This window comes from Malaclemys terrapin, chromosome 11 (genome assembly GCF_027887155.1).
Source record: "Malaclemys terrapin pileata isolate rMalTer1 chromosome 11, rMalTer1.hap1, whole genome shotgun sequence".
In the NCBI taxonomy this organism is placed as follows: Eukaryota; Metazoa; Chordata; order Testudines; family Emydidae; genus Malaclemys; species Malaclemys terrapin.
The window spans coordinates 80,186,415-80,206,228 of record NC_071515.1 but is presented as its reverse complement, the minus strand read 5'-3'; the positions used below and the strand labels follow the sequence as shown (position 1 = coordinate 80,206,228).

At 47.2% G+C, this 19,814-nt stretch overlaps 1 protein-coding gene across 1 annotated transcript in view; it reads right to left on the bottom strand.

Annotated features, from left to right (window-relative positions):
* LOC128845636 (unconventional myosin-X-like) overlaps positions 1-19,814 on the bottom strand; it is a 253,086-nt gene that overhangs the window by 69,388 nt on the left and 163,884 nt on the right. Inside the window, exons 24-26 of the mRNA XM_054044498.1 lie at positions 10,519-10,558; positions 8,353-9,135; positions 3,314-3,437 (exon numbers count right to left, since the gene is read on the bottom strand). Of these exons, the coding sequence (XP_053900473.1) occupies positions 3,314-3,437; positions 8,353-9,135; positions 10,519-10,558 (947 nt within the window). The remainder of the gene's footprint in view (positions 1-3,313; positions 3,438-8,352; positions 9,136-10,518; positions 10,559-19,814) is intronic.

The following is a 19,814-nucleotide window of genomic DNA, read 5'->3' as shown; positions in this document are numbered from 1 at the left end:
GTCTCTTTTCTATCTCTGACAGTTAATATTGAACCCAGCAATACCCATGAGTAGCTAAAATTATTCCCATGCATTACCTTGCATTTATTAGCACTAAATTTCATTTGCCAAGGTGTTGTAGATTCACCTCACTTGGGTAGGACCTCTGATGTTTCTCACAGTCTTCTGTACTTCTGACTAATGTAAATAGTGCTGCATCTTGTGTAGATTGATGGTTCACCCCATTTTAGATTCATGAGTAAATACATCTCTACCCAATATAACACGGTTTCACATACAACGCGGTAAAGCTCTGACACGCTGCTCTGAGCAGCATGTTAAGGGTGCCGGGCTGGGGCCGAGGGGTTGGATAAGGGGCAGAGGGTCTTGGGGGCAGTCAGGGGCTCCCCCCACCCAGGGTTTAGGAGGCAGGAGCTGTGGGGGGGCAATTTGGGGGGCCCCGCAGTCCCAGAGTGGCCCGAGGGATTAGCGGGGGGCCGGGAGCAGCCCGCTCTGCTTCCCTCGTCCCAGCCCCAGCCGTGTCGCTCAGGGGGAGGGGGTTTGGGGGAAGGGATCCCCACCACACTCACCAGCAGCGGCAGAAGCAGAGCAGCCCGGCCCCAGCCCGCTCCACTCCACCAGCTCCCAGCCACCCGCGGGTGTGTGCGGGACCTTTCCCGTCCCCCCTCCCCCCAGCAACACAGCTGGGGCCAGGGCAAGGAAAGCAGAGCGGGCTAGGGCCGCATTGCTCCGCTTCCCACCACCGGTGAGTGTGGCGGGCATCCTTTCCCCAACCTCCCCGCACTCACCGGCGGCGGGAAGCAGAGCGCCGTGGCTGGGAGGTGGCAGAGTGGAGCGGGCTGGGGCTGCGTTGCTCCGCTTCCCGCCGCTGCCGGTTAGTGCCTGTCAGGGGGTGGGGTGTGTGGATAGGGGTCGGAGCAGTCAGGGGACAAGGAGCAGGGGGGTTGGGTAGGGGGTAGGGTCCTGGTGGTGATTAGGGACAGGGGTCTCTGGAGGGGGCAGTCAGGGAACGAGGAACCGAGGGGGGGGGGCAAAGCAAGTTCGATATAACGCTGTCTCACCTATAACGCGGTGAGATCTTTTGTCTCCCAAGGACCGCGTTAGATCGGGGTAGAGGTGTATATTAAACACCACCAATTCTAGTACAGAACACAAGGGCATCCACTGTTAACCATGATGAAAAAATGGAAGTTTTCAAATACGTTTATATCTTGGTCAAACCAGAACGGAATTTCACTGGACACGGAAAAAGCACTTCTCTCATCCCGAGGCTTTCTCTGCCAAATTTCAAGGCCCTGATGCAAACAACGGTGGTGTCAGACCTCTCACAAAAGTTTACAAAAATCTTTTATAATGGAAATTGTTAGGTAACTCAAATAAGGAAAAATAGAATCATAGAAATGCAGGGATGGAAGGCTCTCAAGGGGTCATCTAGCTCACGCCCCCACACTGAGGCAGGATTAAGTATACCTAGGCCACCCCGACAGGTGTTTGTCTAACCTGTTTTTAAAAACCTCCAAGGATGTGGATTCCACAACCTCCCTATGTAACCTGTTCCAGTGCTTAAGTATCCTTACAGGTAGAAAGATTTTCCTAATATCCAGACTAAATCTCCCTTGCTGCAAGCTAAGCCAATTACTTCTTGTCCTACCCTCGGCAAACAGAGCAACTAATCCTCTTTATAACAATCTTTTACATATTTGAAGAGTGTTACCATGTTCCCCCCAGTGTTCCGTTCTCTAGATTAAATATGCCCAATTCTTTTAACCTTTCCTCATAGGTCATGTTTCTACACCTCTTATTTTTGTTGCTCCCTCTCCAATTGTTCACATCTTTAAAGTGTGGTGTCCGAAACTGAACACTGTACTCTAGCTGAGGCCTCACTAATGCCAAGAGGAACAATTACCGTCCTTGTCTTACTTACACCACTCCTGTTAATACATTCCAGAGTGACATTTGCCCTTTTCATACTGTTGACTTGTATTCAACTTGTGAGCCACTATAACCTCCCAGTCCTTTTCTGCTGTACTGCTGCCTAGCCAGTTATTTCCCATTTTGTACTCATTCATCTGATTTTTCCTTCCTAAGCGTACTACTTTGCACTGGTCTTGATTGTATTTCTATCACTATCAGCTCTCTCTATAATAAAAAAGTATAGTGGAAGTAAATCAGAACCAGGGGACAGTGAATGAAACTGAAAGGCAGCAAATTTAAAACAGAAAAAAGGAAATACTTTTAACACAATGGATGATTACCTGTGCATCTGACTGCCACTAGATACTGTTGAGACCAACACCTTGGTGGAATTCAATAAGGGAGAAATTCTCAAAGCTGCCTAAGGGAAATAGGCACCCAATGCCAACTGGAAGTTATTTGCAATTCCAGCTGGAAGTTATGTCCCTATCTCCCTTAGGCTTCCTTGAAAGTCCCAGCCTCAAAGAGTGTGAATTTTTATTGATCATGGCAACATCCAAAGTTACAATAGAAAGGACTACGAATGTAGAAGAGTCATTAATCCTCCAGTTTCAAGGTATAAAACATTCACTAATTGAGGGGATCAGAAAAAAAACTTCCCCCCTAGGCATGTTATTCCATAACTATCCACTGGCCATTGTTTTAGGGCTCATCTACGCAGCGACATCCAGGAAAATTAATCTGAATGAACTGAAAGTGTGAATTTGAAGTGGATTAGTTAAACTGCATTAAACCCCTGTGGGACCTCCCTCATTCAGAATTAAAGTGACCTTAATTTGGTTCCACTCAATTCACTCTGGAAGTGAATTAAACTAAACCAAATTAAGGCCACTTAAATTCTGACTACAGGGATTTAGTGCCTATGTTCTGGCAGGGGGAATCAGCATGGGTGTGAACTTGCTTTTCCGAAGGGTCTCTACCTGGTGCTATCTCCCAGCAACCTGAAAGCCTCCTTCCTCCCTGGCATTACCTCTGTGGTCATACAAGCATTCCAGAGATTATCCAGTCTTTACATGTTCTACCCAATACTTTGTGCTGTCTTATCTCCCCAATGCTGTAGTTTAGTTTTGCTCATCTGAACTACAAATACCTCAGTGGACATCCTAATCTGGTGCGTATAAAAGGGTTTCACTAACAGGAACATCCACTCTAATCCCTTCTAAATCTCTCTTCTACAGAGATTTCCCATTTTTTCTTTGCTGGTTTGGATAAAATAAAGAAACAGAAAAAATGTAAGTAGAGAAATAAATAGGAAAAATGTGTGGAGAAAGGAAGGGAGAAGAGGCTGGGAGAACAAGATACTCTCAAAGCTTTCGTGGTATAGACTACAGCCACTTACCCTTCATATAGAGATAACTGTGAAAATAGGGTGGTCCTGAGCCATTGAAGATTGTGACCCGGCCATTGCAGAATTCTTCGTCTGTGTCTATATAAACATCCACTTCCTCCTCACTGTCCAGAAACTAGAAACAAAGAAAAAGATCAACTTCTCTAAGTCTAGGGCAGATGGGTACAGAACAACAAGGATCCAGCAGCCACATAACCAGATGTGAAACTTGAGTCAAACGCTCCCTTATGTCCCTTTTACACAAAGCAAACAATTAAAATAGGGGCTTGACACCTCACTCACTAGTTCCTAAAGTCAACATACTCAGCTAGCAATGAATTATTGAACAGAAAGAGAGCAGTTACCTAAAGTGATAAACCCTCCTGCTTCTGGGCATAATCCAAAATTTACTTAGTAGGGTTAGAAAGATATTTTCCCTTTGGGAACGTTCTTCCATAACTGACTATTGCAGGATTCCATGCTCCTTCCTCCAAAGCCTCTAATACTGGCTGCTGCCAGAGACAGGATACCGGACTAGGTGTAGTACTGGTCTTATCCAGTATGGCAGTTCCTAAATTACTATAATTGCTTCCTGATTATCAGGTAATAAGCATATCCTGGGCTAAATGAACTCGAAGGCCAAAAACACAGAATATTCAAATATGCTATTTGGCCTCTTTCCCAGCACACTGATTGGCTACTGTAAGTCTTTCTGCTTTCTTTGGGAATTGTCCTCAGAACTACAACCATATGCCCACAACAAAGATAGTTGCCTCAATTTCTGACGTTCTGTCCCCATCCTCAGAAGAGTGAGAGAGTCCAAGGAGGCGTATTTGCTGTGAGTCTGTGCATAGACAATTTCAAAGGCAGTAGCTTGTTAGTACACAGGGATCTGTTCAATCATTGGACAGCTACTGAGAAATAACAGGTCACTGTTTATTCAAGTCTATGGTCCAATTGGCTACCAGTGGAACCTCAGCCAGAATAAAGTGCTATACACTTTCAAATCCTGATTGCTATGTTTTGAATAATGTTCACTCTGACTAGATGTGAGTTTAATGCTGATGAAGGCAGCCCCTTCATCCCCGCACAAACTGCATGCGCTCTCTATTCACTCCTCTCCTCGCTCTCTGCCATTGCCATTCACTCTCCCTGATCTTGATTCTCACCTTTTCCCCTCTCATTCACTCTCCCGCTTGCTCACTGCATTCAAAATCAATTATTGCTGCACCTTCACCTCTTTGTGGGCCCCTGCATCTGCCGCTGTTGCCCAGCTCCTGCTGGTCTCCTGGGCTCTAGAAGGCCCTTAGGCTGGTGGGGGCAAGCATCACCCTTCCCCATCAAGCCAGAGGATAGCTACTGGGATCTGTGCTCCCATGCCCTTGAGAGTGGGGATTGAACTGGGATCTTCATGACCCCCCCCCCCCCCAGGCCTAGGGATGGGTGGGGAGTCTGCTTGGCACACTGCTTCAAGTTTAGGATCTATAGCGCTGACCTAGTGTACCTTCACTCTTGCTCTAAAACTGCAGCATGGAGGGCGAGGGGAGTCCAGATTAAAGCTTCTGCCCAGCAGCTGCATCAGAAGACTGGCTCTGCTGAGCACTACTGGAAAAATGCAGCACAGGGTCAACCAGCAGGGTCACCAGAAGGAACCAAGCTCCTAGAAGCTTGAGCAGCTGCTGCTGCCACTCAGGTGCGATGGGAAGATGTAACACTTTTAACATTACATCTATCCTAAAACTGATGGACATCAACGACAAATTCATGGAGTTCTGTGTAACTTTATAACCAGGTACGCAGTGCTGCCAGAACTCAAATTTGGTAGTGTTGAAAGCAGGAGAAGGTTGAGGGGTAAGGAAAGTGGGGATGGCAATACTGAGGGGAAAGCTAAGGCAGTTTAGAAACTTGGGTGCCAGATTAGTATTAAAGAAGGGCAAAAACAGAAGAAAGTAATTTTAAGGATATCCTGGTTATAAAAGAGTATGTGATCCCCCTTTAAGGGAAGGTACTGCTAGCATGCCTTTTATTGGAGCTCAGCACTTTAAAACAAGAGAATTCTGAGAGATTTGGGCTCCAGAGGGATTGATGGGAGGTATAGTCCCACATCATGTAACGGAGGAGCAATGTGACTAGAGTAGGGACTATATATAGATAGCAAAATCTACTCTGGAGGTAGAGACCTGCAGACCTCTACGGGGGAGGTCTGGGGTACAGAACACTCAGCCCAGGAATGGGACTGTGGAAAAAAGGCCTGTGGATAGGTAGGACACAGAAAGACCTGGGGGAAACAAGAAGGAAACGATCTGATGCACAATTGGCTAGATGTATTTTGTTGTTGTGAGGTGTCGTTTTTATTTTGGGGGGTGGGGTTGGGGTTTTTTGTTTTGTTTTTCCTTCCTCTTAAGCATCACAGATTGGCCATCACTAGAGAGGAGACACTGGACAAGCTAGACCAGTGCTCTGAGGTGGTAGGGAATTCTCTTTCTAGATGTCTGACTGATATTTCTTGCTCACATGCTCAGAGTCACGATGATCACCAGATCTGGGCTCGGGAAGGAATTTCCCCTCAGCTCAAACTGGCTGGGACCTTGGGATTTTTTTCCCCTTCCTCTGCAACACGAGACATGGTTCACTGCTAGGATCATCTGGGCACCTTTCACCTAATCAATTCCCTGCCATTGAAGAAGTCTTGGGCATTGATGGTACCTTAGTTTCTCCCATTCTCTCCCTGTGGCACAGTTAAATCTCCTGAGGCCTGAAATGCTTTAATCTAAAGTACCTGGATTTAATAGATGGATATCTGGGTGAAAATTATTGGCCTGTGCTGTACAGGACATCACACTAGATGACCTAAGGTTCCTTCTCACCTTAAACTCTGACTCTATGAAAATGAAATATAGCACTTGAGTGGGCTCGAGGCCCAATGTAGTACTAACTTTTTTAAGAGCCCAAGGCCAGAACTTTCAGTGAGTGACAGCAAGCACCTCTGCAACCTCTGGGTCAGAGGGTTATGGTAACATGAGCATAGATTCATAGATTCTAGGACTGGAAGGGACCTCGAGAGGTCACCGAGTCCAGTCCCCTGCCCGCATGGCAGGACCAAATACTGTCTAGACCATCCCTGATAGACATTTATCTAACCTACTCTTAAATATCTCCAGAGATGGAGATTCCACAATCTCCCTAGGCAATTTATTCCAGTGTTTAACCACCCTGACAGTTCGGAACTTTCTCCTAATGTCCAACCTAGACCTCCCTTGCTGCAGTTTAAACCCATTGCTTCTGGTTCTATCCTTAGAGGCTAAGGTGAACAAGTTTTCTCCCTCCTCCTTATGACACCCTTTTAAATACCTGAAAACTGCTATCATGTCCCCTCTCAGTCTTCTCTTTTCCAAACTAAACAAACCCAATTCTTTCAGCCTTCCTTCATAGGTCATGTTCTCAAGACCTTTAATCATTCTTGTTGCTCTTCTCTGGACCCTTTCCAATTTCTCCACATCTTTTTAAAAATGCGGTGCCCAGAACTGGACACAATACTCCAGCTGAGGCCTAACCAGAGCAGAGTAGAGCGGAAGAATGACTTCTCGTGTCTTGACCAAGAGTGTTTCAATACAGCCAAATGCAAGGTGATACATGGGAATGGGTGACAGGGAATGGATCACTCAATGATTACCAGTTCTGTTCTTTCCCTCTGGGGCACCTGGCATTGGCCACTGTCAGAAGACAGAATACTGGGCTAGATGGACCTTTGTCTGACCCAGTATGGCCGTTCTTATGTTCTTAAGGAACAAAGAACATAGGCTGTAATTGGAGGATGAGGGAATTTATTCTGGAAAGGACTTAGGGGTCTTTGTGGATAACCAACTGAACATAAACTCCAGTGTGGTGCTGTTGTAAAAAGGGTTGGATTATAAACAGGGAACTATCAAGTAGTAGTAGGGAGGTGAAACTGCCTCTGTATACAGCACTGGTAAAGCCCCTGCTAGAAAACTGTGACCAGTTCTACTGTCTTCATTTTAACAAGGATGTTAAAGAATAGAGAGGGCTCAAGTAAAAGCTGCAAGAATTATTGAAGATCTGGAAAACCCACGTTACAATAAAAGGCTTAAAGAACTAAAACTAGTGTATTACAGAGTAGGTAAGAAGCAATTTGATCACGATTTAAGAACCTACACAAAGAGAAGTTATCTGACATAATGGGGTCCTTTAATAAAAAAAGCATAACAAGGTCCAAGGGCTGGAAGTTGAATTTGGAAAAATTCAAACTGGAAATATGATGCAATGTTTAAAAAGCATATGTAATGAATCACTGGAACAGAATAGCATGGGAAGTGGTAAATCAATCTTCATCTGGAGTCCTTAAATAGAGACTGAATATCTTTCTAACAGATATGATGTAGTTCAATCACAAGACACTGGTCTCAACAGTGTCACTTATCTAAGGCATTTTTAATGTATTTATCCTCAAAGTACCCAGGGGAGATAGGGAAGTAACATCACCATTTTACAGACAACTAAGGCCCAAGTATGTAGGAGTTGTGGTGCTGACGAAGGAGCCTAAATCTCATTTTCAAAATGGATTTAGGCACTTGGGAGCCTAAATCCCATGGACAGGCTCCTAAGTGCCTAAATCCATTTTGAAAACGGATAACATGGTGATGAGCACAGTACAAGCACCTGTATAGAACGCGGAAGTCTGCTGGCTTGTGTAGGGGCCAGTAATGATGGAGAGACTCATCCCCTCTGCCTTTTTGCTAATTGCTTACTGCCAACACATCAGGTCCTCTCTCTCTCTTTCATGACCATTATTAGTGTTCTAGTATTGGCCAGCAAAGATTCATAGACTCTAAGGCCAGAATTGATCACTGTGATCATTTACTCTGACCTCCTATATAACAGGAGATGGACTAAGAGAGTATTATCTATTAATAACTGCACTCAAAGTGAGACACCAGAGAATGAAAGCATCGGTCTGATATGTATTAAAAAGGCAAAGGTCACAAATACCAATAAAGCAAAACTGGCTTTCAACTAAAGGCAAAAATTCTTACCGAGTCTAGGCTGCCATGATTGGAGTCTATGCTGGTACCATGGGAACGCCTCAAGACCTCCTCACCATTTAGGGGCTCAGCCAAGGTGCTACCAGTATCTCCAAAACCATCAAACTCCTCGTGGTCATAGTCAGACTCCACATCTGGTGGGAAGCTGTAAATTGGCTCTCCCATCTCCCCACTGTTACTCCTCAGGGTTTCTGAGACTGTGTTGTAAATACTTTCTGTGGTGTCAGATGGGGCACTGTGCTCCTCGGGGCTTTCCACAAGATGATCTGTAGTGCTGTCTACCTCCACTTCACCCCTTCTCCGAAATGGTAGATTCATATATGTATCTTCCTCAGTGGAGTTGTCGCTGGTTCTGGTGCCGTGTTGATCCAGAACAACCAGGCTGGGGACAGAGAGCCCCTCATCATCAGCATGAAAGCCTTCATCTACTTCTTCCTCAGCCAGAGGCGCCACAAGGCTGCAGTCAATGTTGAGGGTTCCGTCATTGGAGAGTGAATGTTCTAGGCTTTGCACACTTTCATCCAGGTTTCCAAAATCCAGTAGTTCCAAGAACTCTTGAGCGACCCTGGATGCTTCCTTCTCTAGCCTCTGGATCTCCTCTTCTCGCTGCCGGTTAATCTCATTCTTGGTGTTTTCGCAGGCAATGGACATGTGATCTGCCTTCTGCTGCTGCTGTAGCTTCTCAATCTCCTTTTCCAGCCTTAGGATTTCCTCCATCTGCCTTCTCTCCTCTTCCTGCAGTGGGATCTCCTCCTCCTGCGTTAACACCTCCACCTTAAAGAAATTGTGCCAATATCAAATTAAAGAGCCCCAACCTACAGAGGGGCTGCCTTCCTGGGTCCTCCAATTTCTCTTCCCCACAGGAACATGCCTGTTGTGTATTCTCACTTTCCCTCTATAAAAAGCCACTGCGTGCATCCTTTCTGCTTTTCCCACTCTGCATCCCTTGGGCATCTGTGGGCCAAAAGCCACAGGGGTAATTACCACATCTTTACTCATCCTTTTTCTTCCAGTCACCTGCTTTCTAGGTTGGAGATTCTAATATTAGTGTCAGGTCTCTGTCAAAGTCATTTGCAGGGAGGTGGGGATGCACTTCTCCCTCCCACTCCAATACACAGCTATGGTATCTCCAGTCAAGGCATATAGCTCTGAATTTCTCAGCTGCTCTGTAGTCTCACTGGAAGGCTAGCTGCTTTATTAGAGGACCAGGCCTGTTCACCTGCTATCCACACTGAAGTATGGTAGAGATGAAGGAAAATTCCAGGAAATGCACCACAATATACAGATGATGAAGGAGACTGGAAAACATTATGACAGTTTGGAGATAAACAGGGGCCCCCTCTTGCTCCCCCCCTCCATGATCTGGAAAATGATTATTGATGGGCCTACAATAAATATTAAAGGTATCATGTAAATCCACGTAGTTCCACACAAATATGACAGTGCAGCCAACTAGGTGGTCTCTTCCTTCCACAGTGATCAGTGCCTGCTTGGGTTAAGACTCAAACTGTTGTTTAGATCCTATTTTTTGCTAGTTCAGTATGTGCATTAAAAAGTTATTTCATTTGGATCTCTCATCTACCTGAGCTGACAAACCAGGATTAGATGAAGAAGATAAAGGAAGGGAGACCAGAAAATAACAAGTTGTTTTTACAATCAGCTTGTTCAACATGCTCAGTTATGTTGCTAGAACCTTGAATGGTTAGATTGGCAATCATAAGGTGGAGATTCATAGCCCTTCTAACTCCTTTCCACTCCTCCTTTGTTTCGATTGTTGCAGACAACAATATAGCAAAAAGGACTGTGTCACACAATGCAGCTCATCAAAGGGTCATGTGCCATAAGCTCACTGTGAGAGATAAAATAGGATGCAACCTGTCTAACCCTGAAATCTCTAGATAGGAACTATGCAAGAGGATACTAAAACCATGAACATGCCAGGTTAACTAGACAACCGTTCTGCTGCGGTCAGGCACCTGCAGATTAAGAAGGAAAATAATGCTTTCATAGGGAGTTTTTCTAACATGTTTTATCACAATAAAATAAAGATGCATATTTCAGGAAAAAGCATAGTCAGTGAAGGCAACCAGCAGAGAGGCCTGAGCTACAGAAGGTCCAAAGAGGAGACGCAGCAAAGGAATCAACAATTAAACTTACCTGAGCCACCTGGAGTACAGCATTCAGCTGCTCTTCTTCTCTGTTCAAAAGAAGACAATAGTAAGTGACAAACCCAGATCATCTGAGTATTTTAATAGAAACGATGGAGAATTCTCTCTCCATGGTTAAGGGTGAAGTAAGGCTCCTGTTTTAAAGCTGATTTATTAAACCACCAAGCTCCTTCACGCTTGGCATGGCCCATCCTCGCACATGCATCCTTTACTTTGAGATAAATCAGGAAATTGGATCAAATGGAATGGGGCTGAAAGGACAAGAAGGCAGGATTACATAAACTCATTATGGTCTTGTAAAGCCCATTGTGGTCAATGGGAGGCTTTTCCACTGATTTCCAAGACCACTGGATCAGGCTCTATGTGCACAATTTCAGTTTTGAGGAAGTTCTCTTTTTTTTTTTTTTTAATTATGACAGGGCCATGGCAACACCATAGTTAAGCTTGTGTTCTGATTAGCACTTGACATAGCTACACTGTGTCTCAGAAAGAACCTGCCAAATCTAAGCACTTTGCTAAGTGGCTGAGACTAGACCCTTCCACGCTAGTGATCTGGGTTATATTTTCAGCTTGCATAACCGCTCAGTGGCATATGAGACCTTTCGCAATAATAAAGATTGTAAATTACATTGAATTATTAATACCAGGGAGCTCAAAAAGTGAAACCAAAGTGTCAATCTCCTGGTTCCCAGCCCGGTGCACTTTCTCCTGAGCCAGACAGTACTTTGTTGGGAGAAAGCAGCCACCACAGCCATTGTGCATGTGTCTATCTGGAGGTTCAGCTGCATGTGGCATTGCATGTGTAGTGCTGATGTAACGGATATGGAGGATTTCAGCAGCTTCCCACAACAACGTCTACTGAGCAAAACACAGACAGGAAATGGTGATTTATAAAACTTAGCCCAATCTTAACATGAAAGGACACAAAGAGAAGCAATTCTTTAATTGCCTATATACCAATGCCAGGAGCCTGGATAACAAACAAGAAATGAAATTGCTTATTCATGAGCATAAATTAAATCTAGTTGGTATTGCTGAAAGCTAGTGGGTTGATTTGCATGACTGGAATGTTAAAATAAATTGTTCTGACCTATTTAGAACGGATCGAGGGGAAGCGGCACACTATGTCAAAAATGGCATTACCTGTTTCCAAGTCACTGATAACTCAAAAGAGTTATCTGCCCTGGCTGAGCAGAAGCTAGCGGTGACCATGCCTTGCTCCCTGCTCTCACCTACCCCCAAGGCAGGTTTCTTTTGTTAAAAGGGCTATGCCCTCTCACTTTTAAAAGTGGAGGGACCATGGCCACCCTGACCCTCTTCCTGCAGTTTCAGTGCCCCTGGGCTCCCAGACCCTCCAGCTGCCCTGGGGGGCAGGGACGGGGACAGGGCTGTTCTCAGGCACCCCAGCCCCCCGCCCTATGTCATCTTTGGAGGGATGCTCTTCTCCTCCCCTAGACGAGTGACCTCCACTTTGCCTTCCCCTCATTCCCTCCTCCTTCAAGTGCTACACAAGATTCGCCAGGACAGAGCCAACATCATCCTCATAGCCACTTTCTGGCCCAGCAGTTCTGGTTCGCGGACATCCTCAGATTCTGGCTTCTGCACACTCCTAGATCTCCTCACACAAGATCAAGGGAGACTCAGTCATCTCAATCCAGACCCTCTTCCCATCACAATCTGGTATTTGGATGGGCACCAAGTGTGGACTGTGCATACTCCGCCTCGGTTCGGCAAAGCAGGAGAGAATTCACCAGAGCCTGCTACTGAAAGTGGAGAGATGTTGACCCACACTACCTATTATATCCTCGGCGGGGAACATGACAAGATGCACAACACACGTGCAGGTCAACGGATACTGCTAAGAAACACTTCTAGACTCAGGTGCTTGGTGTGCATGCACTCCCATGTGTGGAATAATAAGATAGGGACCACATCTCTCTAAGAACTTCCAATTGTAGGTAAGTAACCTCCTCATCTGCATGATTTTTAATCTCCCTGTAAATTTGATCACAGATTCCAAGGACAGAAGGGAGCATTGGAATCATCTAGTGTGATCTCCTGTATAGCACAAGCCATAGAATGTCCCCAAAATAATTCCTATCTTTTAGAAAAACATCCAATCTTGCTTTAAAAATTGTCAGTGATGGAGAACCCACCACAACTCTCAGTAAATTGTTCCATTCATTAACTACCCTCATAGTTAAAAATGTATGCCTTATTTCCAGTCTGAATTTGTATAGCTTCAGCATCCAGCCAGTGGATTGTGTTATACCTCTCTCTGCTAGATTGAAGAGACCATTATTAAATATTTGTTCCCCATGTAAATACTTATAGACTATGATCAAGTCACCCCTTTCCCTTCTCTTTGTTAAGCCAAATAGATTGAGCTTTTTGAGTCTGTCACTATAAGGCATGTTTTGTAATCCTTTAAGCATGCTTGTGGCTCTTCTCTGAATCCTCTCCAATTTATCTACATCCTTCTTGAACTGTGGGCACGAGAACACAGGATTCCAGCAGCCGTCACACCAGTGTCAAATATAGCGGTAAAATAACTTCTCTATTTCTACTCAGGATTCCCTTGTTTATGCATCCCAGGATCCCACTAGCTCTTTGGGCCACAGGGTCCCACTGGGAGCGTATGTTCAGATGATTATTGTTCATGACTAATGCTGCGAGTTTGTCATGGAAGTCACAGATTCCGTGACTTTCCTTGCCCGCCGTGACTTCTGCAGCGGCCACTGTCCCCTTCCCTCCCTCCCCCCAGCAGCAGCAGGAGTTTGGGTGCGGGGCTCAGGGCTGAGGATTGGGGTGCTGGAGGGGGTGAGGGATCTGGGCAGCGCTTACCTCGGGGAGAGGGGGCTCCCCAGAAGCGGCAACATCCCTCATAGTGGGAGACGTGGCCGGGGGGTCTGCGCGCTGCTTCCGCTGGCAGGCACCGCCCCACAGCTCCCATTGGCCGAAGTTCCCAGCCAATATGGGAGCTGCAGAGCCGGCACTTGGGGAGGAGGCTGCACACAGAGCTGCCTGGCCATGCTCCACCTAGGAGCTGGGAGATATTGCTGCTTCCGGGGAAGTGTGGAGCCGGGTAGGGAGCCTGCCAGCGCCGCCAACACTCCCCCAGCACCAACGGGGGTCCCAGGCCCCCCCAGTATCCTCGGCGCCTCCCCAGACCATCCCTCTGAGCACCCATGGCACCCCCCAGGCTGTCCCCCCGAGCACCCGCGGCACCCCCGGGCCGCCCCCCTCCCCAAGATTTAGTCAGGGTATATAGTACAAGTCATGGACAGGTCATGGGCTGTGAATTTTTGTTTGCTGCCCATGACCTGTCCATGACTTTTACTAAAAATACCTGTGACTAAAATGTAGCCCCTTATTCATGACCCCCAAATCTTTTTCAGAATCCCTGCTTCTCACTATGGAGCTGACAGCAACTAATACCGCGTCTTGTGCTTTATCTGTTAGGACACTGAGCCATAAGTATTCAGATCAATATTTATAGTGGGGATGATGTGAGCCTTTGAACCAAACTGTAAATCCTGTATCTAATGGAAACAATTTCAAGTCAGGGGGTGCTGCAGCACCCCCTGAACCCTAGTTCCTATGCCAGCAGGCTCTGTGTGTGGCTGCAGCTCCCAGCCCCCACTGGGCAGATGAGGCCCGTTCTGGGCAGAGGGAGCCCTGCTCAGGGGAGGTGGAGGTTGCAGTGTTGGGAGACAGGGAGGAGATGGATGTAGTTTGGGGAGGGCAAAGCCCCCCCGAAACAGGGGCGAAGTGTGGGGGATGCATGTGGGATCAAATACCATTGCCCCCTCTCTTTTCTGCCAGTGCTGAGTAACTCAGTGGGGGGGGGGGAGAGGCAGTGGGGAAGGGAGGTGGGGGGGGAAGAGAAGAGGAATGAGGGAGTGGGGGGAGGGGAATGGGGGGAAAGAAGGGGAATGAGGAAGGGGAATGGGGGAAAGAAGGGGAATGAGGAAGGGGAGATGAGAAAAGTAGGGTGGGGGGAAGAGGCAATGGGGAAGGGGGAAGAGAAGGGGAATGAGGAAAAAGAAGGGGAATGAGGGAGTGGAGGGAGGGGAATGGAGGAAGGGGTGTGAGGAAGAAGCAATGGGGAAGAGGGTTGAGCGGGGAGGGAAGAAGCAGTGGGGAAAGGGGGTGGGGTGGCGGGAAGAGGCACTTGGGGGAGGGGAAGGGGTGAATGGGAGAGAGATGCAGTGGGTAAGGAATGGAGGGTGGGGGGGAAGGAAAGGGGAATGGAGAGAGGAGGAGCAGGGGGTGGGAGGGCCCATGGCGAGGGTGGTGTGGGGGGGCCGAAAAGTTCTTTGTGCCTAGGGCCCCAATAAATCTTAATCTGCCTCTGCACACGCGGCACTGAGGGAGGTTTGCGTCATAACTGTCCTTTGGCCGTTGGTTGGGAGAGGTTCAAGGAGGTGGTTGTGGCAGAGACAGGAAAGTAAGGTCTCTGAGACTCTTGTTGGTTGTGTGGGGGCTCTTGTTGATAGTAGGCAGGGTAGGGTGTGCACGGTCGCGAGTGGAAGGGTTGTTTCTGCTGCCTGAGTCTAGGGGCCAGAATATATATGCCAAGGGCTTGTAGCATCGATCTGGAATTCTTGAAAAAGTGCAAGGATTCGTTCATCTTTTTGTTGAAGAGATTATTCTCGTCAAAAAATAGGTCCTCGATCGCATTTCGGACCCCTAGGGAAACAGAAAGATTGTAGCCCCGAGTCTCTTCACATAACTAGTCTGGTGGCTAGAGATCGAGAGGATGTGTCAGCTGTGTCCACTGCTGCCCGGAGGGCCAGCCACCCTGATGATCAGTCTCTTTTTGCTACCAGCGCATGGAATTGGATGGAGCTTGTCTGTGAACTCTGCTAGCCTACCATAGTTATTAAAGTCGTACTTGCTAGCAGAGATTGATAATTTGCAATGTGGAACTACAGTCCTGCAGAGGAATCAATCTTCCCAGCAAGTCTAGCCGCTTAGCCATCTTGTCCAGAGGAGTGGATATTTGAGGCTGCTGCCTTGCCCATTCCACAGCCCACTTGGACAACAAGGGAGCCTGGGGGCGGGTGGGTGAACAGGAAATCTGCCCCCCTAGTTGGCACAAAGTATTGTCTCTCCACCCATTTAGGTGTAGGTGCACAAGGCCGGTGTGTGCCGCTTCTCCTGCTGACATAGCTTCTACGTCTCACGGAGGTAGAATTATTAAGCCGCTAAGAGAGCATCAGTGCAGCTGTACCGCTGTAGCATTTCTAGCTTAGACGAGCCCTAAGAGAGCAAAGGAACAGGGGTTTCTGACTCAGGCCACATGGCGGTAAGAGGGACCTGGAGAGGTGTCAAACCACGCTATCTATTATATCCTCGACAGGGAACACGAGGTGACACATAACAAACATGTGGGTCAACAGACATTGCTAAGAAAAACTTCCAGACTCAGGCGCATGGTGTGCATGCGCACCCACCTATGGAATACACATAGGAACCATTACTCAAAGAACTTAACGTTCTTTAAAAAAAAAAGTCAAAATCTGTATAATGGAAAGTGTTAAGCAGTTGAGATATAACTGAGTAGGAAGACTAACGAATCAGAACCATCTGGGAGCTCACTTGAGAGCACCCTGGTGGTGATGCTGAGTTAGCTAGTTGTCCAAAGGCTGTCTCAAGGGGCAAAGAGCAGAGCCATTTAAAACAACTCTCAGAATCCCTGCTACAGTCCACTGGCACATCAACAGCTCTTCAAATGTGATAGTACTGAATGCAGCTAATAGTCTAAAATAATCAGCATGGACAACATCCATCGTTAGGAGAAGTGTGTTAGGGCATGTCTACACCTACCTCCGGAGCAATCGATCCAGCGAGGGTCAATTTATCGCATCTAGTGAAGATGCAATAAATTGACCGCCGAGCGCTCTCCCATTGACTCCAGTACTCCACTGGAGCGAAAGGCGCAGGCAGAGTTGATGGGGGAACGTTAGCAGTCGACCTACCTCAGTGAAGACACCGCGGTAAGTAGATTTAAGTACGTCGACTTCAGCTACATTATTCGTGTAGCTGAAGTTGTGTAACTTAGATCGATTCCCGCTGCCCAGTGTAGACCAGGCCTCAGTCATAAACACACTCCACCCTCAGGCTGACAGAAGAGAACCAGCTGGGATCAAAAAGACCTGAGAAACATAGATAATATTGGAGAGGTCATGCCATCACCTTCCCAACAATATTCCCTTCTTAATGCTTAGCCAAATGGTCGGCTAAGCCTCTGTCCATCATTTGGTCTGTACCTGTGTGGCCACAAGGGCTTGACAGGCTGTCCAATGTCAGAACAGACTTGATGCACCGATGTAATGGGGGTCTGCCTCTGGGCTGCCTCCACCCCTCAGCTGGTGGAATTTTATTCCAGATGTTACAAGCCACCTGGAGAACAGTGTTTGCCGGAATGTCTTGCGGCATTCTCACAACATGTCCGAAAAGCATAAGTTGCCATCTGTGGACAATGGCCCCAGTAGTCTGTAGACCAGAACGACTGTACACATCTGCATTACAGATGAAGTCATTCCACTTTATGCCCAATATACGACGCTGGCATTTTGTGCGGAAAGCCTCCAGCTTTGCCCAGTCTGAGCGGCATAGTGGCCATGTTTCGCAACCGTACAGCATTACGGAAAGGATACAGCTCAGATAGATCCTGGACTTGGTTGTTGTGCTGAGATGATATGGATTCCATATTGATTGGAAACGACCCATGGCAGACGCTTCGATGTCAATCCAGTGGAGAACCTCCGTGTGAGAATTGGAGGAATTGGTGAGTATAGAACCCAAATAGCAAACGCTGGAGATTGCTTCAATAGTTTCATTATTCAAAGAGACTGGTATCACGGATGGTCCTGAGTCTAGATTTTGCAGCTTTGTCTTTGACCACAAATCACGGAGGCCAACCTTAGCCAATTCCGCCTCCATTTGCTGGAGTGCCTCGCAAAACCTGTTGGGGCTCTGTATTAGAACATCAGCAGCAGCACAGTCAAGATCTGAGAGTGAGAGATCACCAATCTTAATGCCTATGGACCTGACAGAATGCTGCATTATGAAATCCATTGCCTGACAAAAGAGTGCAGGGGCTAAGACACAGCCCTGCCTGACACCAGATACTGATTTAAAAGCTGCTGACATCCAGTTTCCCAGATGTACAGAGGCAGTGGTTCCATTATGCAGCTCACTAATCAAGTCCAGCAGAGTGGTAGGGACACCTACACCCTTTTAGGCCTTAAATAGTGCGACTTGATCAACTGAATCAAACACAGCCTTAAGATTGACATACACCACGTGCAGGGACTTCTTGAACTTGTGGTGTATCTCCGACAACAAGCAGAGGGCCAAAATGGTGTCTAATGTGGACCTGTTCCTCATAAAAACATGACAGTTAGGGGTGATGCTTCCGATGCATCAGGGGCTCCAAACATGCCAGCAGAACATGCGCAATCACCTTCCCTGGCACAGACAACAAGGTCATCAGCCTGTAGCTCTTACATTTGCTGCACGGTTCCTTGCCCATATAAAGTGAGATCACAATACCGTCCATCCAGGCGGCTGGCAAGGTTCCAGTTCTCCACACCAGGCAAAAGAGGGCCAGAAGTGATTCCGCTATAGGATCAATAGCGCATTTTAGCAGTTCTGGAGGGATGCCATCAGTGCCGGTCGCACGTTCGTTTTTCAGTTTACAGCTGGCATGCTTCACTTCATCCAACATTCGTGCATCAGTACAAGTGTCTGGGTCCGAAACCACAGTGGCTGCCAAATCATCCAGTTCTCAGCAAGTGGCTGCTGGAGGGTGGTACAGAGAGCTGTGATAATGTTCCACCCAGCATGAGAGGATGTCCTCATCCGATTTACAATGACAGCCTTGGCTGTCATTCAGGATGCCAAGTGACTATCTCGTGACTGCCGAGGTTGTGGATCGCATGGAAAGCCGGCTTTAAGTCTCTCCTGGCAATTGCGAAGTGCCAAGGTGTTGAAAAGGAAAATTCAAAACAGAGTGATAATTAGAGAGTGAGCAAAGGCCTTTTAAAAAGAGAAATCAGCAGTTTGCCAACCCTCGAGGAGGCACTGACAACCCACTATAATGGTCTCAACACCTTTCCACTGGCTTTCGCCATCCAGGAGAGACATTAGCTAGAAGACTTCTCCTACCACAGGCAGGAAGGATATTAGCTAGATGGCTCCTCCTGATCAATACCATGCAGGGGTGAATATGCTTAGTTAGAAAAGTCCCTCTAATCAGAGACCACACAGGCAGCATTTGACAGAAAAGTGATTCCGTAAACCAAGCATTAGCATCTTAAATATGTTGAGACCTCACTGGGCAGGCTTAGCACTGGTGACTGGGCTATTGTGGAGTACAGTAACTCCTCACTTAACATCGTAGTTATGTTCCTGAAAAATGCGACTTTAAGCGAAATAATGTTAAGTGAATCCAATTTCCCCATAAGAATTAATGTAAATGGGGGGCTTAGGTTCCAGGGAAATTTTTTTCACCAGACAGATATACACACACACATACACACACACACATACACACACACACATACACACAGTATAAGTTTTAAACAAACAATTTAATATTGTAAACAGCAATGATGATTGTGAAGCTTGGTTGGGGTGGTGAAGTCAGAGGGTGGAAGAGGGTGGGATATTTCCCAGGGAATGCCGTACTGCTAAATGATGAACTCGCCCTTGGCTGAGCCCTCAAGGGTTAACAGGTTGTTCATGTAGCCGCACGGCAGAGAGACAGATGCACAGAGAGAGAGAGAGAGTGTGTGTGTGTGTGTGTTATGCACATTCCCCCTTTAAGTACGCTGACCCCACTCTAAGTATATTGCCTTTTAAAGTGTATCAGCAAGTTGAGACAGCAGCTGCTGGCAGCAAGCTCTCTCTGTCCTGAGCCCTGTCGTGTCCCCTCCCACCCATGGAAATGGGGTAAAGGAGCAGGGGAGGGAGGGGGCACCCTGATATTAGCACCCCTCTTTCCCCACCCCCCTGCACAGCAAGCAGGAGGCTCCCAGGAGCAGCTCCAAGGCAGAGGGCAGGAGCAGCACAGGGCAGTGGGGGGAGGGACAACTGAACTGCCAGCACTTGATAGCCTGCTGGGCGGCTGCCGCACAGGGAACTTAGGGGAGCGGGGAGGTGATAGGGGGGCTGTCGGTCTACCCTGGTTCTAAGCCCCCACCAGCTAGCTCCAACAAGCTGCTCTTTCTGCAAGCAGTGAACAAAGCAGGCGGTGGCCAAACAACATTATAA